The sequence below is a fragment of the Oryctolagus cuniculus genome, chromosome 19 (genome assembly GCF_964237555.1).
Source record: "Oryctolagus cuniculus chromosome 19, mOryCun1.1, whole genome shotgun sequence".
In the NCBI taxonomy this organism is placed as follows: Eukaryota; Metazoa; Chordata; class Mammalia; order Lagomorpha; family Leporidae; genus Oryctolagus; species Oryctolagus cuniculus.
Window position 1 is genome coordinate 30,687,077 of NC_091450.1, and position 22,982 is coordinate 30,710,058.

A 22,982-nucleotide genomic window follows, 5' to 3' on the forward strand; every position below is an offset into this window, starting at 1 on the left:
AGGGGAGCCCTGGGCCTCCCTACCTGAAGTCCTCGGATGCGAGCACCTCGTAGTAGTAGAGGAGCTTGCACCTGGGGCCGGGGCTGTGCAGGGCGGTCAGGGCAGCATCCACTCCCGGGAGGCTGCAGGCTGTGCCACAGGGGGCGTTGTGCACTTGCCACTGGAGCAGGTAGACCCCCGGCCACCGCGTCACGTGAGAGCCCTGGAACATAGCACCTGTGTACTGAGACCTCCTGGGGTCAGGCTGAGCCTCTGTGGGCTTCCTGTCACCAGGTCTGGCCCTTCTACAACTCCCAGCAAACCATCCTCTAGGGCCCCAAAGCCATCAGTGCTACTACCTCCATGTCCCTGGGACCATGGCCTCCTAACACCTGGATCCTGTGGGGCTTTGGTTCTGCCATATGGGGCCTGCAAATAGGACACAGGAGGATGGCGGGACTCGCAGGGTGTCAGGGAGGGCATGGAGGGGCGGGAGGGCAAGGAAGTGTTGGCTCTTACAAGAGCAACCCTGAGGAGGGACTAAGGTGTCCCATGGGGAGCAGGGCTGCTACGTGGCATGCAAGACAGCCTTGGGTGGCCTCCCGTGGAACCTTCAGGAACATCTGTAGGGCTGCCAGGGCTCTGGGGCCAGGGGGTGATTTCCACCTGCAGCACTGGCCTCGTGGAGAATAAGGGAGCCAGCAGGGGCAGGGCTGTTCCTATCACAGTTCCATACCCCAGTTCTGTTCCCAGCCCTACAGCTGCTCTGTTGGCTCAGCTCTGAGGCCAGTGTGTGTAGCGGAAATCACTAGATGAGGAGGGAGCTGGCTCCTAGCTCCATGCTCACAGCTTTGAAGCCAGCTCGCCTGGAGTGGGCCTGGCAACTGACAAGTGTGCCAGGAGACTCGGGGCCGCTCCTCTGTCCACAGACCTCAGGACCTCAGCACCTCCCCTCCCACTTAAACTTCCTGCCACGCCCCCACTGTTGGACAGAACCCCACCTGCAGAGAACTGACTGCAAAACTCCTGGTGCAAGTGTCCCTCAGGGTGCCGTCCACCTGGAACTTCAGGGTGACCTCATTTGCACACAGTCTTTGCAGCTAAGGCTTCGGGGTGGTCTCCCAATACAGGACAGTGCCCATATCAGAGGGAGGGAAGGGACACCCACAGAGGGGCACAGAGGCAGCCGTGTGAGGACAGGGCGGAGCTAGAGCCCTTTGACTACCAGCCACGGAGCCCTAGGGATCTCCAGGAGGTGCTAACGAGGAGACAGGAGAGGAATGGGTTCTTCCTCGGAGCTTTCCAAGGGAGCGGGGCCGCGCCGACCCCTTCACTGCAGGTTTGGGGCCCCTGAGCTGAGAGACAGACCCTGCTGTTGGAAGCCACCTGGGATGGGGATTTGTTCTGCAGAGGCCTTGAAGCCAGAATCATGTCCAGCTTCTCTGCTGTGTCCCAGGGGCCCGGCACGCAGGCCCGCACAGTACGAGGGGATGTGTGAATCAGTGCCTCAGGGAATCCCACCTGGATGCTCTCCCCTTCCCGGCAGAGGAGGGAAGCCTGCACACGGCTGTAATCTGTGCCCAGGACCCAGCTCCTGTTGATCAATGGCCCGCCGGCCCTGGTCCCAGGCTCCCAGGGGCCTGGTGTGGGCATCTGCTTGGTGTGGTACAAGCTGAACACCAAGTCACCTCGCAGGACGTCGAAGTCCCAGGTGATGACCGACTCCCCTTCTGGAATCTCCACCGCCACCTGCCAAGGGAGACCGAGCTGAAAGGAGGAGCTGGGAGTGGCCAGACGGCGCAGCAGGGCTGTAGCTGCCCACGGAAACACGCTCCTTCCACACCGGGGGTGGGGCTCCTAGGGCTCCCAGCAGCCCCCTGAGAACTGCTCAAGGCATTGGACCCACCTCCCTGTGAACCTCCTGCAGGGGGGTGGGGGGTGGGCATGCCCAGCCTCTCTAGGGGTTGCACCTGCTTCTTGGTCCAGAGCCTTCCCCACACCTGTGCCACCTGCTGCCCTCCTCCCAGGCTTCCCTGGTAGCAAGTTGCTGGCACCACAACCCTGCCTCGGGCTGACCTAAGCTGACTCTCAGCCCCCAAGGACCCTCAGGCCGGGCCTGCACCTCGTGAGGGGCCCCGCGGAGCACGCTGGCTGAATGGTAGGTCTCACTCCACTGCCGCAGCTGCTCCGTGTGCTCCTGCTCCGCCTCCGTCAGGTAGAGGGACTTGGGGACCAGGCCTCCTTCAGGGACATTGCACTGGGGGTGAAAGATGGAGGGTGGCAAGTCAGCACCCACACAGGGTGCTCTGAAAGCCCAGCCCCCCATATTGAGCTGGGCGGCCGCCTCAGGCAACAGCCCAACTGAACCCCCCACATCCCCAATGAACCCCCACATCCCCAATGAACCCCCACTTCCCCAGTGAACCCCACACTGCCCTGACGAACCCCCCCACTGCCCCAATGAACCCCCACTGCCCCAATGAACCCCACATGGCCCTGATGAACCCCCACTTCCCCAATGAACCCCCATAGCCCCAATGAACCCCCACTGCCCCCAATGAACCCCCTGCTGCCGTGAGGCCTACTCTTCCCACTTCACAGAGCAGGGAAGCAGGCTGAGAAGCCAGGCCTTGCCCAGCGTCACACAGCGGGAAGTGGCTGAGATGGTGTACACCACTATCTGTCGGGCTCATGTCCCTCACAACAGCACTGGGCTGACACCTAGGACTGGGCCCCTTCCACACCACAGTTGCTGACCCAACCTCAGAGTCCCCAAATCAAAGGACTCGGGGGACCCTCAGCCATCACCCGCTTTTACGGCCAAAGGCAACTAGAACTGACCGCTCAAGCCCTGGCTCAGTCCCTCGCAGATCTGCGGCCATTTCCTAAAAGTCAATCACTCTCCCGAATGGGGCAGCAGCAAGCCTCGCACCCACGAAAGGCTTCTTTATCCTGAAACCAAGCCAGCCTCCCAGGCCGCTTCTGTTCCACAACAGGTGCCCTCGAGACAGCGGCCACGTGGGACAGGAATGCAGCGCCTCAGGCCACCCTGCCTGCCATGTCCACTTTGGGGGAGGCGGTCACAGGGTCTGAACACTGCCTTTCCCTGGAGCCATGGCCTGATTGTCCCAGGCCGGGCGGCTGTGGGACTCAGTCCTGCGGGACCACAGAGTCCACAGAGTCCACAGGGTGAGTAGGTGAACTCCAACCACACTTAGATGGGAATTCAGGACCGGGAAGCCTTGGACTGCCCTGGTCTTTGGGGTTCTGAAAACTTCTATGTTGGGAAGATCCACGGTCAGGCCCCACTGCAGAGAGGTGCCGCCAGGCTCTGGGGCGGTCTCCTCAGGGGTGAGCACGCAGGGGACACCCAGACCCTCACCAGGCTCTCCCCGCCGAGGAAGTCGGGGATCACGTCTCTGTCCAGGTAGTCGACCAGGCCACCAGGACCCTGGTAGTCGCGGCCACTGTAGATGAGGAACTTGCGCCTGGTGTTCTCGTTGATGAAGGGGCTGATCTGGGAAGGAAGGCGGGTGCCGGGGGACATGTCTCCCATCAGACCAACTGCACAGTGGGGCGTGAGGCACCCGTCTGCACTCTGTCTCTGCATTTACATATCTGGACACTTCCTGAACGAAGCCATGTCCTACGGGTTGACCCACATTGTAGCGAGTGTCAGGGCTTCACTCCTCTTTTTAGGCCAAATAATATTCCACTGTGGTGTGTTGCTGTGACTAAGGGGTGCTCCAAAAAGTTTATGGGAAATGGAACTAAAAGACAGTTTATTTTGGTGCAAAAAATTCTGCAATCTATGCATAATTTTTTCATGACATGCATTTTCCATGAACTTTTGAAGACCTTTTTTTGTATATATTATATATGTACACATACATGGATGGATGGCTATATACATATATATATGTATAAATACACAGACAGAAAGAGATAGATGAACAGAGATATAGATACATACATAGATAGACAATCACGTAGAATAATAAACACACACAGATAGATGGATAGATAAATAGATTGAGAGACAAATAAATGATAGATGTAACATTCTGTTTACCCCAGAGGGAATGTATTTTAGCACTGGGCTTCAAGCTGTGTGTCACCCCCATTCCCCCAGGGAAGCCCCAGGACCAGCACTGGAGCTCACAAAGGAAATAGTTGTGAGTGTCTGAGGGGAGAAATGACCGAGGTACTCAGCACAGCAGGGACCACCAATGCAGCAAAGGCACTGACACCTGGGGGTGGTACCTGTGAGGCCCCCTGCTCAATCCTGAGTGTGGCTCTTACAGCAAGGGACTAGGACAAGAGCTACACAAAGTACAGCTCCGCCACCCAGTGCCACTCAGAGGGAGGAAACCTACAGGCAAATCCGCAGAGACAGAGGCAGCTTGGGGGAAAGGGAAGAGGCGGCTGCTAATGCTATGGGTGTCCTCTGGGGGTGATGAGAACATTCTGGAAGCAGACAGCCATGTAGCACCGTGAGCAGCCTGAACATTGTTGCGTTCTGTGCAGCACAAGGGCCGACCTCGGGCCACCTGAGTTTCACCTCAGCAAAGCTGCTGCTTGAAGGAAACAGAATGGGGCCTTGGGGCGGGGCAGGGCAGGGCAGATTGCAGAGGGACCACCCCGCCCTGTCCATCTTGGCCTCCCCGGGAGGGGCCGAATCTTGCTCTCACCAGCGTCCAGAGCACAGGGAAGACGCGGGGCGCACGCACAATGAGCAGCCGGCCCAGGGTCTCAGGGTAGTTGGCCTCCACCACCTCAATCATGCGCAGCAGCGCCTTCACTCCCGGCCGCCACAGGTGCCGCATGTTGAGCCCATCCAGGTCCAGGAGGCAGGTCCAGGAGCTGCGGCAGACACGGCCCTGGCTCCACCTGGCTCTGCCACCTCCAGGGCCCAGGCACTGTGCCCAGGAACAGAGATACACGGGGAGAATCTGGGAGGCAGGGCTGCGGGAAGAGCCACCAGACACAGGACTCTCTTCTGTCTAAGACCACCGGCTAAGCCCGGAAATTCAAGTCTCACTTCCACCCCGAGAGCTGTGTGCACGAGCCAGCGGCCATGGTAGTGACAGTCTCCCCTCCCTCAAGCCTGGGCACTGGGATTACTGAGGTGGTCGACGTCATACTCTCTGCTGGGACAGGCACACAACACACACCCAGGCATTGCCATGACTTGCCAAAGAGATGCCAATGACTCCATAGAGTCCAGGTGCCAACAGCTCTCACGCCCACAGTAAGGCAGCTAGGGTCTCAAATCCACACTTGCTGCGTGGCCTTGGCCAAGTTGTTAACCTCTCTGTGCCTCTGTTCCATGAGGACAAATTCCTTGGAAAAACGGCTGTCTTGCTGCATGGCTGCACCCTGGGGGGCCTCTCGCGCTGGGACATGTCCTCCTACCCTACATGGACCTTTCATGACCCCCCCCCATTTTGGGACACCTAGGGTGAATTCCACTGCATGCTGATTGGCAAAGGAACTGAATTTCCACAAAGATCGGGAGCTTTGGGAACAAGCCACACAGTGCGTGCTACAAATGGGTCCTCACTGCTCCACAGTTGTCGTCTTGAATAATCCATTTTAAAAATAAACCCAGTCTACAGAGGAGGGAAGCTGCAGCTCGGAGAGGCTCCCTGCCTTTGGGAGTGACACCAGCTTAAGTCCTGGTTGTGGAAACAACTCGCAAATAGCAACCGGAGGTGGCAGAGAGGGATGGGGTGATGGGCTGTGCTGGCAAACTGAGTCAGCTAGGACCTGGGGCCGAGAGCTGGGCCCAAAGGCCATGTCCAGGAGGCCAGGCAGCAGGAGAAAGGGCAGGGCAGGGCAGGGCCTACTTCAAGTCCAGCTCAGCCCCTGAGCAGCTGGGATGAGGGCCTCAGTGAGGTCTCTCACCAGAGCCCTGGCAGAGGGGGTGAGCCCCACCGTGAGTGCCCCCCGCCAGGCCCTTGCCTGATGGGCCGGCCGAGCTGTCTGCTGTTCCTTTCGCATCGCTTCTGAGCCTCCTCGTTGATGGAGAGAACCTGGAAGGCAGGGACAGTGCTGCAGGCGTCTGCTGCCCGCTCCGGCCTCCCGAGTGGGTCAACGGGCGCCTGACTCACGTGCTGCAGCAGCGCCTCCTCCCCCACTGCCTTCATCAAGCCCTTGGTGTCCATCTGGCCCAGGCGCAGGATGTAGAGCGGGCGGCCATCTTCAAGGCAGGGCCGAGAAGAGAGAGGGGACGTTATTGCGGGGACAAAGCTGCAGTCAAGAGCTTCGCCTTCTCAGAGGCAAGATGCCAGGCTGGACACACCCAGTCCCAGCCCCTGATCACCCGCAGACACCCTGCTGCCTCCAGGAGGGGCTGCCGCCACTCAGCGTGACAGGCGGGCGACGAATAAGCAGCCCCACCACAGGGAGACCTGCGGTGGGGGGAGGGGTTCTGGGGGCTGTGGGGACTCTGTACCATCAACGCAAAACTGTGCTAAAATAAACAGCTCAGCTAAAATTTTTAAAGGGGCCAGCTTGTGTGCAGTTCCTCTCAACGCCAGCATCCCACACTGGAGTGCTCGTACGAGTTCTGGCTGCCTCACTTCCGATCCAGCTCCCTGCTAAGGCGTCTGAGAAAGCAGCGGAAGATGGCCCAAGTCCTTGGGTCCCTGTCACCCATGTGGGAGACCCAGATGCAGTTCCAAGAGCCTGGCTTCCACTGGCCCATCCCTAGCCATTGCAGGGATGCGGGGAACGAGCAGCAGATGGGAGATCTGTCTGTCTTCCCTTTGTGTCTGTACCTCTCAAATAAATAGGTTTTTAAAATTCTTTTAAATTTAAAACGCAATCCTACTTGCAGCCTTTGCTGTGTCATTATTAAGAATCTCAAGGGGCTGGTGCTGTGGCATAGCAGGTAAAGCCGCCGCCTGCAGTGCCGGCATCCCATATGGGCGCCAGTTCGAGTCTCGGCTGCTCCACTTCCGATCCAGCTCTCTGCTATGGCCTGGGAAAGCAGTGGAAGATGGCCAAGTCCTTGGGCCCCTGCACCCGCGTGGGAGACCTGGAAGAAGCTCCTGGCTTCAGATCAGCACAACTCCAGCCATTGCAGTCATCTGGGGAGTGAACCAGCAGATAGAAGACCTGTCTCCCTCTCTCTCCCACTCTCTAACTCTGTCTTCAAATAAATAAATAAATCTTTAAAAAAAAAAAAAAAGAATCTCGAGGTGAAATCATACTAGAGGTAAGGAGGGCCCTGAACCCAATAACCTGGGTACTTAGAAGTGCACACAGGGACAGGCAGAGGAGGTTGTGTGAGGACAGAAGTCAGGATGGAGCTCGGAGGCCACAGCCAGGGGCAGTCATCCCAGTGACCCAGAGGAGGCGGGCCTGCCCAGGGGACACACCCCCTTTTTTGTGGCGACCCCCCACCCCGCATCTGCTCGGGCTCCACCTTCCCCATAGCCTTGCCGTCCATCAAACGCAACCCCAGGGGCCCGCGAGAGCCTCAGATAAGGGTTGGTGTGAAGCGTGTGGCTTAAAGTGCTCTGCACTCAGAGGGGGGCACGCACCGACATCCTGGTAGTGCCAGCCCCCCGCGTAAAACTCCTGCAGGAGGGCAGGGGGCCTCCAGGTCTCAAGGAGCACATCCACCTGGTGCTGCTTCCGCCAGCTCAGGGACTGGCACAGCATCTCCCGGGCCTTGTCCAGGTGGAAGTCACGGGCCCGCAGGAACCGGAGCAGGTGCTCATCCTTGGGGATCTGAGAGGCAAGGGGGGCACAGCAACAGCCCTTGGGAATGAGGCCCCCAGCCATCAAACACACCCCCAGGGCAGCCCCCACCTCAGGAACCAACATCACCTCACAGAGCAGCCCCCACCTCAGGGGCCAACGTCACCTCAGGCTGACCTCACCTCAGGGGTGCCCCCACCTCAGGGACCAACGTCACCTCACAGAGCAGCCCCCACCTCAGGGGTCCCTCACCTCAGGGGCAGCCCCATCCCACATGGCAACCCTCACCTTAGGAGGCCCCCTCACCTCAGGGGGTCCCCACCTCAGGGGCCAACATCACCTCACAGAGCAGCCCCCACCTCAGGGACCAACATCACCTCACAGAGCAGCCCTCAACTCAGGGGTCCCTCACCTCAGGGAGCCCCCACCTCAGGGATGTCCCTCACCTCAGGGAGCCCCCACCTCAGGGGTCCCCCACCTCAGCGAGCCCCCACCTCAGGGAACCCTCTCCTCAGGGGTCCCCCACCTCAGGGGTCCCCCACCTCAGGGATGTCCCTCACCTCAGGGAGCCCTCACCCTCTCCTCACGGAGCCCCCACCTCGGGGGTCCCTCACCCTCTCCTCAGGGAGCCCCCACCTCAGGGGTCCCCCACCTCAGGGATGTCCCTCACCTCGGGGGTCCCTCACCCTCTCCTCAGGGAGCCCCCACCTCAGGAAGCCCCCACCTCAGGGAGCCCTCTCCTCAGGGAGCCCCCACCTCGGGGGTCCCTCACCCTCTCCTCGGGGAGCCCTCATTTCACGGGGCAGCTCTCATGGGGCAGGTGCAGCACACGGGGACCACCCACGCGCGCTCCCTGGGGACAGAGGCTTCCCAGAGGCCCGCAAGAGCCGCCCCGCGGTGCGCGCCCTCGGCAGCCTCCGAGGTGTGCGCTGACGGGATGGGCACAGGCGAGGGCGCAGGCGGAGGGCGCCGGCGGGAGCAGCGAGGGCGCCGGCGGGAGCCGCTCAGGCCGGGAAAGCAGCCCTTCGACAGAGCTGAACACCGAGTCCACGCTCGGGCCCGCACGTGCCTCGTGCGTCCGGTCACGGGGAGAGTCCAGAGGCACAAGTGTGCGCAGTCGCACACGACTCCACCAGGGCCTTCAGACCTCAGGAGAGGCGCTCGGGCGCGGCTTCTGCACCCGGCCCTGTGAGACAGGTGTGCGGGCGGGGCGGGAGACGAGTGTGGGCGTGGCTTCTGCACCCGGCCCTGTAAGACAGGTGTGCGGGCGGGGCGGGAGTGTGGGCGTGGCTTCTGCACTCTGCACCACCAGGAGAGGGGCGTGGGCGTAGCCTCTGCACACGGCACCGTCAGGAGAGGTGTGTGGGCGTGGCTTCTGCACTTTGCCCCATCAAGAGAGGAGCTTGGGTGGGGCTTTTGCACTCGGCACTATCAGGAGCGATGTGCTGGCGGGGGGCGGGGGGGGGGGCTTCTGCACTTGGCACCACCAGGAGAGGCGTGTGGGTGGGCTTCTGCACTCAGCACTATCAGGAGAGGTGTATGGGCGTAGCCTCTGCACACGGCACTATCACGATGGGGGATGCAGGCATGGCTTCTGCACTCGGCACCATCAGGAGGTGGGGGGCGCTCTGGTCACATGGTACTATCAGGAGAGGCGTGCAGGTGGGGCTTCGTGCACATGGCACTACTGTTAAAGAAATGGCTTCCTACACGCTACACTACCCAGAACGGTGCAGTGGCTTGGCTTCTGCACATGGCACTATCAGAACGTGGGCATGACTTCGTGCACACGGCACTGTCAGGAAAGGAACATAGGCATGGCTTCTGCACACAGTGCTATCGTTAAAGTAGCAAGCACAGCTTTGTACACACAGCAGTCGTTAAGGGAGTGGACATAACTGTGCATACGGCACTACCCGACCGTGGCTCCCAATGCGATCGGCATGCCAGGGGCCAACCTGACCTGGGGAGGGCTGGGCTGGGCTGGCCGCAGGTGGCTGGGGATGCCGTTAGACCGTCCATGCTGTGCAGGACAGTCCCCGACACAGAACCATCTGGCCCTACCGTCAGCAGTACCAGGGCCGCAACACCCTGCTGTCCGCGCTCCTCTTGTCAGGCACGTTGGACATGAGACAGAACCGTCCAGCGAGCACACAGGCCCTTCCGGAGTGCTCCATACTTAAACGCGTCTGCATCAGCCCGCCCTCCCCGAGTGAGGCGGCCCCGAACGCACCTTGCCCGTGTGGGTCTCCTGCAGCCAGAGCCGCAGCCGGAGCAGGCAGCTCTCCTGCGCAGGGGTGAGGCGGCCCAGGCGCCTCTCCAGGTGGTCGGCGTCCAGCTCGTGCCCTTGGGGGAGAAGGGGGGTCAGGACCACGGCCACATAGCCCGACTGCTGTGCCGTACATGCTTCCCGGAGCCCTGGCCTTGCTCCAGCCTGCTCGGCTGAGCCTGGCTGAGGCCCTTCTCTGGACAACAGCCACATGGACCCCAGTCGATCCATTTTTTGAACCCTTTTCCAGGCTGGCTGTAAACACCCACACCAGGGGAAACCTGGGACTCACGAGGGCTGTGACTTCTCTTGGCTCCCTGTATGGGCGCAGGGCTAGATCATGAACAGTTTATGCTGGCCACACACCTGGTCTCGGGGACTGTCCCAGTGCCCATGGTGGCCCCAAGTCTGGTCTCGGGGGGCTGTCCCAGCACCCATGTTCCCCACACGCCTGGTCTTGGGGGCTGTCCTAGCACCCATGCTCACAACACGCCTGGTCTGGGGCTGTCCCAGCGCCCATGCTCTCCACACGCCTGGTCTCGGGGGGCTGTCCTAGCACCCATGCTCCCCACACGCCTGGGCATGGGCTGTCCCAGCACCCATGCTCCCCACACGCCTGGTCTCAGGGGTCTGTCCCAGCACCCATGCTCCCCACACCCCTGGTCACAGGGGGATGTCCCAGCACCCATGCTCCCCACATGCCTGGTCTCAAGGGGTCTGTCCCAGCACCCATGCTCCCCACACGCCTGGTCTCGGGCTGTCCCAGCGCCCCTGAGGTCGGCATCAGCAATCTCCCCACTTTAGAGAGGACACACCTGAGGCCAGGGGTTAAGCCACCCCTGTGATGGTGGCATGCCATGTCTGAGCACCAGTTCAAGTCCTGGCTGCTCCACTTCCAACCAGCTCCCTGCTATGGCCTGGGAAAGCAGCAGAGGATGGCCCAAGTGCTTGGGCCCCTGCACACACGGGGGAGACCGGGATGGAGTCCCTGGCTCCTGGCTTCAGCCTGGCCCAGCCCTGGCCATCACAGCCATCTGCGAAGTGAACCAGCAGATGGAGGATCTCTCTCTCTGCGTCACTCTGCCTTTCAAGTAAATAAATAAATCCTAAAAAAGAGAAAGACCCTGCGGATAAGAGAGTGGATAGCCTGACTGAGCAGGTGCACAGGGGGCACCCAGCAGGACGTCCATTCCAGTTCCTTTCCCATCCCCCCAGTTTGCTCTGTGGGTGTCAGGCTCTCGGTGCAGAGCCTGGGCCCCAAGAGACACCTGGGCCATCTTGTCTAGGCCACTCCATCATGCAGTCCCAACTCACACAGCCACACTGGGCTGTGTGTTGCCAGCATGCAGAGGCCACCCTGGCCGAGTCCTGTTGCCTGACTCCTAACAGCAGACGATGGGGCCCTGCGTCCTCTGGACGTCTCAGCCCCGGGCACAGACGTCACAGAGCTGCCGCCCCACGGGCACAGCTGGCTCAATAAGAAAGCAAAGTGAACACTGCACATCCAACCACAGCACACAGTGGCTCCTGAAACGCAAGCCCAGGGCTGGGTCCCACAGCTGTGCTGGGGCAGGAGTGGGGTAAGAGGGGAGCCATCCCGACCGCGCAGAGCCTCAGGGCCACAGGTGCAGACACTGGAGATGGCGCGGTGCAGGGTGGGGAGAAAGCCGGAGCTCCCGCACCCCCTGCCCCCGCAGATGCCAGGGCCCGTCCACTGCTCAGCACAAAGGCCCAGTGACTGAGAACAGGAGGTGGGGCGTGACATTTCCTCCCACCCGCGGGCTGGGGAGAAAAGGCCTGGGCAGGACAGGAAAGGCCCAGGGCCAGAGCCACAGACAGCACAGGAAGGGGGGGAGGTGAGAGGGAGGGAGGGAGGGAGGGAGAGAGGGAGAGGGAGGGAGGGAGGGAGAGAGAGAGAGAGAGAGAGATGGAGACCGCTGTCAAGAGCAGCAGCAGAACACTGCAGGCAGCGAGGCACACGGCGTGCACAGGCCCAGGTGCACCATAGTCACCCTGCTGTCCCTCGAGTGTCCCTGAGTCATGCAAGTCCCCGCACCTCAGTGGCCCACAGGAGAAGCTGAATCCAGGGCCACCCGTGTCACACACGGGGCTAAAACTGGACTCAGGCAGTTCCCACAATTCTGTTTTTTTTTCCCCCTGCTAGCATAATATTGTGAACATTTTCCAGGTCAATAAAAACGTGAACTATGACAAAGGACTGAATGCCTTAATATACAAACAGCTCTCACAAACCAAGAAGAAATCAATGGGGCAAGCAGGAAGATGGACAAAAGCAAGGGCAGGGGGTCAGCAGAGAAGGAACAAGCAGCCTCGAGACAGGAAGCGGGCTCGGCTTGCTTTGCTCACGACAAGAGAGCCAACCACCGACCACCGTCAACAAGGGGCAGAGTCCAGAGCACAGTTACACCTCCCGGTGGGAGTGCTGGTTAGGACAACCTCTCGGAGGCCTGGTCGGGGTAGCTACCAAAACTGAGGTGGGGACCTTCGGCCCACAATTCCATTCTGAGAATTTCACACTTGCACATACTCCTAAACATTTGAAAAAAAAAGCCCTTGAGTACAAAGACATACCACGTTATTCGTGTTTTTTGAATCTGAAACAGCCTACATGTCCATCCACGAGAACTACCTAAATAGACTAATTAAAAATCATTTATGAATAAACTAGCTATGGTGCAACCACATACTAGGAAGGATTAAAAGGCACAAACATGGATACACACAGAAAGCTGCTGGAGTGAGAAAGTGCAAGGAGTCACAGACAGCCGGCACGTGCTCTCCGCTCAGTGTGAGACATGCATGCGTCATGTGCACGTGTGTGTGCACACACAGGCATGCTGTGTATACACCTAGCCAGCTTCAGGAAATAGAAACCCAACCACTGGCACCCAGGGAGAGCAAGGGACCTACCACTGACTTGCATTTTCCAAGCGGTTTGAATTTTTCCCTGCCGTGACCACGCATTAGTCACATCATTAAAAATAGTAATAGAAGCAGAGAGAAGGCAGTGCCAAGCCTCGCAAGCTCAATTCCTGATCTAGAAATAAACCAGTCGCTCCAGGGCCAGAATGCAGGGGGACAAGGGGCTGGGAGGGAGGAGGCAGAGCCATTCCGAGCCCCGGTGCCTCCCCCAGGGGCCCTGTAGTATTGGCCTGCAGCTCCCCCAGACCATGGCACCCTCAAGGGTGTGAGCCTGCCCAGCTGGCCCTGGCTGCAATACCTACCATCAGCACCCACAGTCTCTGGAGCGGGGGGCGGGGCAACGCTGGGCCCACCAGCCTCTTGGGTACCAGGGTCTTGTGGGCCAGGCTGGCTGGGGGTGTCCGGCTCGCAGACCAGGGCAGGCGTCCATCGGGGGATGTGAGAGGTGCCCTGGGCGATGAGCTCATGCAGGTAGTGCTCAATCACCTCCTTGCCCTGCAAGCCGGAGAGACGCAGACGCATCAGCCTGGTGGGACAGTGGCGTCACCACAGGTGCAGGGGTGCTCCGGCCAGCTCTGGCCCAGCCTGACAACTGGCTGGGTGTGGCTGGTATGGGTGGAATGAGCCACCCATTCCCAAGACTTGGTACAAAAGGCAGGACGAAACCCAGCCCCATGGTGAGCTCTGCTGACAGCACGTGAAACAGAAGAGATGGTGAACTGCATTTCAGGGCTCTGAGGTCTGGACGGCACAGCAGAATGTGCGTCCTCTGTCACTGGGCTCACAGCCCCCAGCCCCATCTCACGTGGTCATCCCTCGAATAGAGGGGAGGAGACTACGGCCCAGGAAACTGGGGATCTTGCCCATGGTCATCACAAGGGTTGGGTTGTCAGGTGGCACAGCGGATCTGTGCACCTCCTCCTGTGATGAACTCTGACCCCCAAAACCCTAACCCAAGCTTTACCCTGGTGACGTTGGCAGTGTACTGCTTCATGGCCAGTTTCTCCAGGGCATTCTCAAAACCAAAGAAGGACCGGATGTCCAGCGAGGCGCACTGCTCGAAGCAGGTCCAGTCTTCATTCTCGGGGTGGACCTGAAATCCGGGCACAGGCAATGCCAAGGCCTCGACAGGCATGGCGGGGGGGGGGGTGCGGGGGACGTACCCTCCCCTGATGCGCTCCTGGGGACCTGGGCCACACCAGAGGGGGCAGCAGAACCAGGGCAGTCCTGACCAAAGGAGCAGGCAACATCTAATCTGCCAGGAATGGGGCCGGCGCTGTGGCAGAGCAGTAGAACTGATGCCTACAATGCTGGCATCCCATATGGGCGGCTGCTCCACTTCCAGTCCAGCTCCCTGCTGCTGCACCTGGTAGAGCAGCAAAAGATGGCCCAAGTGCTTGGGGCCTGCACCCACGTGGGGGACCTGGATGAAGCTCCTGGCTCCTGGCGTGGGCCTGGCCCAGCCCCAGCCATTGTGGCCATTTGGGGATTGAACCAGAAGATGGAAGACCTCTCTCTTTCAAATTCTGCCTTTCTAGTAAATAAACAAATTGTTAAAAATAAATAAACCTTTATCCAGGGAGTGCATTAACTATACAGATCCGTGGACCGGGCCCTGGACACTTCTGTCTGGGGCCAGGGAACCCACATTCCCCCAGCAGCCTCAGTGGAGGGGTGCACCCAGCCGCTGTCCGTGCCTCCCTGGCCCCACTGGACGCTAGCTGTATATGCAGCACCAGGCTAAGTGCCAGAACCCGAGGGTGAACCAGGCAGCTCTCTTCATGGGGGAAGGCTTGGCAGAGGCTCAGAGTCCATGACCACGCTGGAGTGACCACTACGGAGCCACCACGTGAGATCCAGCATGTGCTAAGGGCTGTACCAAGGGCATCACGGGATCTTCCCAGGATCCCAGAATTCTCCCAAAACAGAGGATGTGCCCCGAGGGAGGAGGAAGCGCTGGCCCGAGTCACTGGGCAAGGAGTTGGGCGGACTGCTCTATCCACAGCAAACGCAGACCCAAGTCCACCAGCGCTGTTTCCACCCAGAACTGTGTGCCCGCAGCCCTGCCTGCGGCTTCCAAGGGGGCCGGAGACTGAGACCCCGCCTCTCCCTCCTCTCCCAGCCTGCCCAAGGGGTGTGCACGGATCTGTTTTCTATCCTCCTTGTCTTCCTTCGAGGTGGAGGCTCTCCCAGAGCGGGGGATGGGCAGGCGGCGCCCCAGCTGGGGGGGATGGCGCTTAGCAGGGCGCCTGGCACACAGTAGGGAGAGAACAGGTAGGATGGACTGGTCTCAGGCCTCAGCACAACCGACGCAGTAATCCGTTTTACAGACGAGGAAAGAGGAAGGAAAGGAGAGATGGAAAAGGGAGAGGGAGACAGAGTTGCAGGCTCAGCAGATAAGACATAGGACATCCACTCACGGCTGAATTTCAGATAAACAACACACAGTCCAGTGTTTGAAGCACAACCACATGCGAAAAAGCCGCAAACTCAACTGCGCACCCTGAGGCTTCTGCGGCCAGGCCCTATAGGAGAGGACAGGCGGGAGGCGCAGGCGGGGGAGTGGGCAGGCGGGCGGGCCAGGCTGGTGGGGCGGGTTCAGGTGCGCAGTGCAGGTGTGCGGGGCGCAGGCGGGCAGGCGAGGCTGGCGAAGCGGGTTCAGGTGCGCAGTGAAGGCTGGCGGGGCGGGAGCAGGTGGACGGGCGAGGCTGGCGGGGAGGGCGCAGGTGGGCGCTGCGAGGAGGGCTCAGGTGCGCGGCGCGGGTGGACGCGGCAGGCGCGGGTGGACGCGGCGCACCGTGTAGCTGCAGTTCTCCTGGACCACCACGCGGCTGGCGAACGTCTCGTTGTGCGCCTCGATGAGGAGAGACCGCTCCCTCCAGTTCAGCACGTTCCTCTGCACGAAGACCACGTGCTCTACGCCTGCGATCTGCAGGCAGGGCCGGGGAGGACGCGCGTGATGGGGGCGCGAGTCTCACGGGCGGCCCCGCCCCAGCCCCGGCCCCCGTCGCCCACCTTCCGCAGCAGGCGCGGGGCGTCCACGCGCAGCCGGCAGCTCCGCTCCACCACGTGCACCGCGCCGTCGACGCTGTGGGACTCGCGTAGAACCTCGCTGCCCAGGAAGACGGGGATCTGCGGGCAGGTGGGGAAGCGCTTCTCGTAGGCCTGCGGGGTGGGGGGAAGGGGGAGAGTGAGGCCAAAGGGCCCGAGACAGGACGGCAGCGGACAGCTCTGAGAGCCGGGATGCCGGGGCCGGAGCCTTTCGCCTGTCCCCTGGCGTTTTCCCCCTGGGAGGGTCAAGCAGCACCAAGTGCTGGCGAGGGCACAGAAAAATCCAACTCGCATAATCTCAGGTGGGAGAGCCACGGGCTGCAGTGGCTTTGGAAAGTCACATGGCCACCCCTCAGCTCCAGGAGTGGCCACCGCGGGACCCCGCAGTTCGGTCCCCAGGTGCGGGCCCAGGACTCGCTCATATCAGCGGGAAAGTGGAAACAGCCAACTGTCCATCCACTGCATGGACTGACCCTGGTGCTGGCACAGGAAGGAAACAGCGAGGTTGGCTACAGCCCACTGGCGCCTGGGACGCTGGGAGCACCGTGGCAGAAGCTGGGCCGGGACCACAGACTGGGAGTCCTGGTCTGTGAAGTGTCCAGCAGGGGCAGAGGAAGCAAACTCCTGGGGTGCGGGGTGCTGAGGACTAAGAGGGCTGGGGTTAATGAGCACGGTCCAGTTGATTCAAGAGAATGGTGGAGACGGTTGCACCGGGGCTGCACACCCACGTGGGAGAGTCGGACATTATAAGCATTGTCTCTCAATAAAGCTGTTTACTAAGCAGGCTGTGGGGCAGGCATTTGGCCTGGCAGTTTAAAAAGATGCCCTACGGGGCCCGCACTGTGGAGTAGTGGATAAAGCTGTCACCTGCAGTGCCAGCGTCCCATACGGGCACCTGTTCATGTCCTGGCTGCTCCACTTCCGATCCAGCTCCCTGCTAATGTGCCTGAGAAAGCAGTGGAAGAAGGCCCAAATGTTTGGGCCGCTGCACCCACGTGGGAGACCCAGATGGAGATCCTGGCTCCTGGCTTCAGCCTGCACCAGTACTGGCTATTGTGGCTATCTGGGGAGTGAACCAGTGGATGAAAGATCTGTTTCTCTCTCTCTCTGTAACTGACTTTCAAATAAATCTTAAAAAAAGGTGTCCTTCTCCGTGTTATATATATGCACATAGGCACATGTTTACATGTGTGCACAACACATACATGTGTCACATATACATGTAATATGCCAAAAATACATGCACTGTGTGCATAAGATGCATGTGGATATGTGTTCGTATATGTGTGTGTGATATGAGTAGATGTACGTATCACATGTATAAATACAGGTCTGTGAGCTCATTGTGTATGTAGATACAGTGTGCCCCATGTGGCCCTGCCTGGGGCACGGGTTTCACACGCGGGTGTATTTGTTAGATTGTACTGGAAGTGCATGTGTGCACACACACACTCAGCAGCGTTCCTCCCTGGCCAGGATGCAGACCCCAGCCCTGGTCCTTCGGAGCTGTGTAACCTGGAACAGGGCGCCTGGCTCCGTGAGAAGGGGCAGCCGGGATCTGTGTCCCCGGGCTTCTCCCTGTGTCTCCTGCAGGCTTTATTGCCAAGCACAGGAGGCCTTAGAGTGACACTGTGCCCTTTAGAAGGGGTGGCCCAGGGCTCAAGGCCAGAGTCCCAGGCCAAGTTGGCTTGAGCCTGGCTGTCCCCGGGGCCACCCTAGGTGAGCTGTGGGGACTGCTTCCTTCTGCTGGGACAGGGGTCCTCCTAGGCAGAGTACAGGGCTGGGTGAGGGTCCCTGGGGGTCCCCTAAGCCCATGGTGGTGAGGGTCGGTGCTCAGCTCTGGTGGGCCTGGTGCAGAGCTGGGGGGGGGGCACATGTCTAAGTGGAGTCTGCTTTTGGAACCTGTCACAGCCCACATCCCCGGGAACCGGGATCTACGCAAGCTCCAAAAATAGTGTGGGCATCCAAGGACACCTCCTCCCAGCTCCCAGAGGGGAGGTGACACCCAGGGGAGGGGCAGGAAGACATGGACAGGTGCCCAGGGGGCCCTGGTGTCACCCCAGGCCCAAAAGGCCAGCCCAGGTCAGGAGGACAGAGCTGCTGCCCACCAGTCTCCCCAGCTGGTGGCTCTGAGGGGCACCCCAGAGGCAGATTTGGGAGCCCTCCCCCCAGGAGAATTCTCCCCACTGGGGCTTCCAGGGTCTGGGCCAGGAGCTGGACCGCCCTGGACCTCAAAGGAAAGCACAGCAAAGCACCGGAGCCCAGTGAGAGCCAAGGGGAAGCCTGCTTGAAGCCCCTCCCTTCTCTAAGCCTGGATGCAGCAGGCCGGGTGGCCCACCCCCAGCTGTGCAGATCAGAGCCCTGCAGTTCTAGTCCACAGACAATGGGACTCAGACGCTGGCCCCTCCCCCCCAGCCCTTCCTGCACACCCACCAGGTGCTGGGGGCGGGGGGTGGAGGCTGCTTGGGCTCCACTTTTGGGAAGCTGCCTGTATTTGGAGCATCTGGAAAGATTCTGCCACTTTTTCACTTGCCTGGGCCTCAGTTTGCCCCTCTGTAAAATGGGGCGATAGAGTTCCTGCCTCACAGGTCCTGGTGAGGGTGTTGCCGACGCAGTTGGCACGGGGAGTCTGCACGGCTCTTCCCCAGCTGTGCCTGCTTCGTGTAGCCCTCCACTGGAGCCCGGAGAGGCTCACCGGGCTCACAGCATGAGATGGTGAACCCCGCCTGGGACCCCAGCAGCCTCCAGGAACCGCTTGATCAGCAGTCCAGGGACAGAGCCAGGCGCTGCCCCGCCCCAGCCCGTGCAGTCATACCTCCTTGTCTGACTCTCAGGCCTTCAAGATCAGCCAGGCCACACCACCCCTGAACCAGCCCCTCCCTCCTGACAGGTCTCGTCTCTCTCCTCGTCCCTGGATGTACTCAGAACAGGCCTTCAAGCCCACACATGCCCCACACTTCTTCCTGTGCCCACCTGCCCTGCTGCAGCCACATCAGCCGTGCTGTTTTTAGAACTCATCAACTGCCCCTGTCCCGGGTGTTTTGGGTGCTAATCAATGTGCTTGACGAGAGCCGGAGACATGAGTCTCTGGGGCATCTTAGGGGGTTCCGTGCACTGCCCCTGGGGGCTGGGACACCCTCCCCACCCCCCTGCTAACCCAGTCATTTCCCGACGGCATTTCTCGTGCTTCGCCACAGACTTGTCTGCACACGCAGCAGAGGGCCTGGGCGTGCACGGACAGTAGCCTGACACCTGCCCCGGCCTCGTCCTCGGGGCGAACAGAAATGCCAACCAACAAAGAAGCAAATAATGTCGCTTGCCGCTGGCCCAAAGAGCACCACGACCAGGGCTGCCAGGCCATGGGCTCAGCCCACACAGCCGGTCAAGGGCACAGGCTTCTGGGGCTCACTTCCTGCCCCAAACCTCTTGTGAGGGCACCCCAGACAGATAACAGGCAGAGCCGCCAGGCACTCGGCACGGCTTCCCCCTCTCTGTGTTGCCGGCGCTGCTCCCACCCACAGCCACGTGTCCGGAGGGCCTCAGCACTGAGGAAATCCCCCAGCTCAGAGCCGCCAGGAGGGTGTCCAGCCCACAGCCCCCAGCCAGCTGCCCGGCGCAAGAGGATGTGTGACATCAACATCAGCTCATCCTGGCCTGAAACCCACGTGGCAGGGGCCTGGCGGAGTGAGGACTGGCGTGGGGAAGGGGATGGGGGACGAGGGCCCCGCGTTCCCTCTGCTGCCCCCAACCTGGTCCTCCTGCTGCCAGCACAGAGGACACAGGACAAGCCCAGGGCTCCCCAGGGACGAGCCCAATTCCCCCCCCCAGACCCCAGGATGGCCTCCAGCCTGCCCCAGGTGACTGTCCATAGCAGGCAGTGACCCATGTGACCCACAGGTGCCGGACGGGTACCAAGAGGAGGCACATGTTCAGCTGCCCAAGCATGGTCATCACCATGGTAACAGGAATGACTGACGCTGCCAGTGGGTTCCCGTGGGCCCTGGACTTCCTCCAAGTGCTTCCCACAAGCCAAGGAAGATGGTTCCGTTCCTCTTCCACGCTGGACCAAGGGGTCAAGTCACTCGTCTTGAGACCCACAGGCCCTGCCACTTCACTTCAGGGTCTGCAAGATCAGACAGCTCAGAGGGTCCTGCCAGTGCTGGAGGCCAGCTCACACGGCTGCTTAGTTCCCAGGAGCCTCGGCTGCTGGCCCCTGGCCCCACGGACGGCCAGAGCCTCTCCCCTCTGAACAGACACACGCTCTGGCCATCTCAGGGACACCAGGCAGCAGAAGGATTCAGTCACAGCCCTTCCTCCAGGTGGCTGGAGAGGACACCCACGCCCGCCGCTCTTAGAGGTAGCTGCTCCAAGGCCCAGCACCTGTCCCTGCAGGGCCCAGCTGGCTGCCTCGGGGGCCCTTGTCTTGCAGACTGCGTGTGGATACACTCAGCATGTGGAGAGACGAGGCTGGAGCTGCTCAGCCAAGGGTAAGGATCCCGACCAGCCGTGCCACCTCCAGGCTCAGCCGAGGATCCCGACCACCCGTGCCACCTCCAGGCTCAGCCGAGGATCCCGACCAGCCGTGCCACCTCCGGGCAGGGTGGCCGGGGGCACAGGGCTTCGGCTCGCTCACCTGCGGAGTAATCCTGAACCCCCTAGCCAGCGCTCAGTGAACTCATCAGCCCCCAGCACCCCACACCCCCAGAGTGATGCAAATGCCTAGCACATCCTCAACCCTCGACAGACACTCAAGGAGTGTCCGTGGCTTCCCCAGCTCTAGACAGGTCGTGGAATTGCACAAGACACAGTCCCACAATCCCATTCACACAGCGGTTGTGTCCGCTTCTCCATTGTGAGGCTCGTCCGTGTGGTCGTGTGTGGGGCACCTCATTCCTTTTCCTGTCTGAGTAATTGGTAGATGCCCCAACACACACACCTGTTGGGGGAAGTGCCGCCCCAGCCGATGCAGGGGAGCTGGCCAGGTAGCACCAGGGGACACCATTTCAGAAGCTGCCGACAACCTACAAACAGCCACGCTGAGGGCCCTGAGGATGAAAACCTGCACTGCTCTGGCCAGGGCTGGCCTGAGTGACACGGGAGATGGAGGCACAGGCTCAGAGCTTGCTCTACAGTCAGACACCCATGTGGGATGGGAGGGGAGGGGGCAGCAGAGACACAGCCCAAGGTTCAAACCCCACCTCTGCCACTTGTCAGCCGTGTAACCTTGACTCAACCTCTCTGAGGCTGTCTCCTCTGCAAAGGGGAGGGGGAGGAGGGAGAAGAGGTGGAGGAGGGGAAGGAGAGGAGGAGGGGGAAGAGGAGGAGGAGGGGAAGGAGGGGAGGAGGTGGAAGAGGAGGAGGGGGAGGAGGGGAGGAGAGGGAAGAGGAGGAAGGAGAGGAGGGGGAGGAGGGAAAGGAGGAGGGGGAGGAGGAGGGAGAAGAGGGGAGGAGGGAGAGGAGGGGGAGGAGAAGGAAGGAGAGGAGGGGAAGAGGAGGGAGAAGAGGGGAGGAGGAGGGAGAGGAAGCGGAAGTGGAGGAGGAGGGGGAGGAGGGAAAGGAGGAGGGGGAGGAGGAGGGAGAAGAGGGGAGGAGGGGGAAGAGAAGGGAGAGGAGGGGAGGAGGAGGGAGAAGAGGGGAGGAGGAGGGAGAAGAGGGGAGGAGGAGGGAGAGGAAGCGGAAGTGGAGGAGGAGGGGGAGGAGGGGGAAGTGGAAGAGGAGGGGGAGGTGGGGGAAGAGGAGGCCCACCTGGTCAGGGTTGCTGTAAAGACTGAAGGGAGAGGATGAGCATGAGGCTTCAGCACAAAACCAAACACCACAGAGCCGCTCTCTTCTTTTTGGCCTAAGAGCCAGAGAGACAGGGAGAGCTCCCACACCCTGGTTCATTCCCCAAATGCCCACAAGGAAGCTTGGAGTCAGGAGCTCAATCCAGGCCTCCCACATGGGCGGCAAGAACCCGGATACCTGAGCCATCACCTGCCGCCTCCCACGGTCTAGGAGGACAAGAAGCGGGAGTCAAGAGCTGGAGCTGGGCCTCGAACCCAGGCACTCCTGTAGGTGCTGGGTTAAATGTCCACTCTGGTAGCGCAGGGCTCTGAGCGGTCATCTGCACTTGAGTGCTGACAGCAACGTTATTCGCAGGACCGACAGCCCAGGAGTCCATGGGTGGGCTACTGGGTGAAGCCAAGGCCACCAGGCACACAAGGGGGTATGACTCAGCCTCAGCAGCTGTAAGGCACGGATCCAGGCCACAGTGCAGAGGAACCTTGAGAACTGTGCTGCGTGACAGACGCCAGACACAGGGGCAAGTACTGCGTCCGTCATCCCACTTCTGTTCCTAGAACGGCCCCCTCTGCAGTAAAGCAGGGGCCACCAGGAGCGGGGCCGCAGTGCTGAAGGGGTTCCGGGTTTCCGTCTGGGCAGGTGAAGGGTTCCAGAGACGGAAGACGGTGCAGCACGCATGACAGTGGTGACGCTCACAGGGGTCAGAACGATGTCTTCTGTTGCACGCACTGGACCGCAGAAGAAAGTCAGTGAACAGGATCCTGGGTGACCTCTAGTACCACCTGGGAGGCAGGACGCCACACCTGTGTGTCTGAAGTCTCGATGCCACGGTCTGCGTGGGCTTTGTTCAGCACTGAACCCCCTGGGCCTCTGTACAACACTAGGACATTATAAACCATCAGCCTCAATGGCGGGAAGGGAGGGAGGGAGGGAGGGAGGGAGGGAGGGGAGGAATACATAGGTGCTGGCCAAAGAAAACAGGAAACGGACGCATCTATATATATATATACCTGAACAGCATGGTTGAGTAAGAACAAGTGTCCCCAGTCTCGCAGGGAGGGGCCATGCCTGTCTGCCCCACTTGCAGGGGGCCAGGTTCTAGAAGGCCCTTACTGGGCAGTGTCTCCCCTCTGTTCTTACATTAGGGTGCGTCACTGCTGTTGGCCAATGAATGGACAGAACGAGGTGGAGAGGGGTGGCTTCACCTGTTGTGAACAGGTGCCCAGTCCTGTGGCTGCAGCAGTGGGGA

At 60.6% G+C, this 22,982-nt stretch overlaps 1 protein-coding gene across 4 annotated transcripts in view; it reads right to left on the reverse strand.

Moving 5' to 3' along the window:
• Positions 1–22,982, reverse strand: part of SEC14L5 (SEC14 like lipid binding 5) — a 38,472-nt gene that overhangs the window by 3,738 nt on the left and 11,752 nt on the right. Inside the window, exons 3-15 of one of the 4 annotated variants that reach the window (XM_051836303.2) lie at positions 15,917–16,066; positions 15,699–15,830; positions 13,866–13,994; positions 13,204–13,396; positions 9,923–10,035; positions 7,530–7,719; positions 6,093–6,181; positions 5,944–6,014; positions 4,671–4,842; positions 3,362–3,496; positions 2,102–2,236; positions 1,501–1,728; positions 24–202 (exon numbers count right to left, since the gene is read on the reverse strand). In XM_051836303.2, the coding sequence (XP_051692263.2) occupies positions 24–202; positions 1,501–1,728; positions 2,102–2,236; positions 3,362–3,496; positions 4,671–4,842; positions 5,944–6,014; positions 6,093–6,181; positions 7,530–7,719; positions 9,923–10,035; positions 13,204–13,396; positions 13,866–13,994; positions 15,699–15,830; positions 15,917–16,066 (1,916 nt within the window). Of the gene's footprint in view, positions 1–23; positions 1,729–2,101; positions 2,237–3,361; positions 3,497–4,670; positions 4,843–5,943; positions 6,015–6,092; positions 6,182–7,529; positions 7,720–9,922; positions 10,036–13,203; positions 13,397–13,865; positions 13,995–15,698; positions 15,831–15,916; positions 16,067–22,982 lie in introns of those variants that run through there. The other 3 variants (XM_051836305.2, XM_051836304.2, XM_051836302.2) reach the window with 3 other exon arrangements.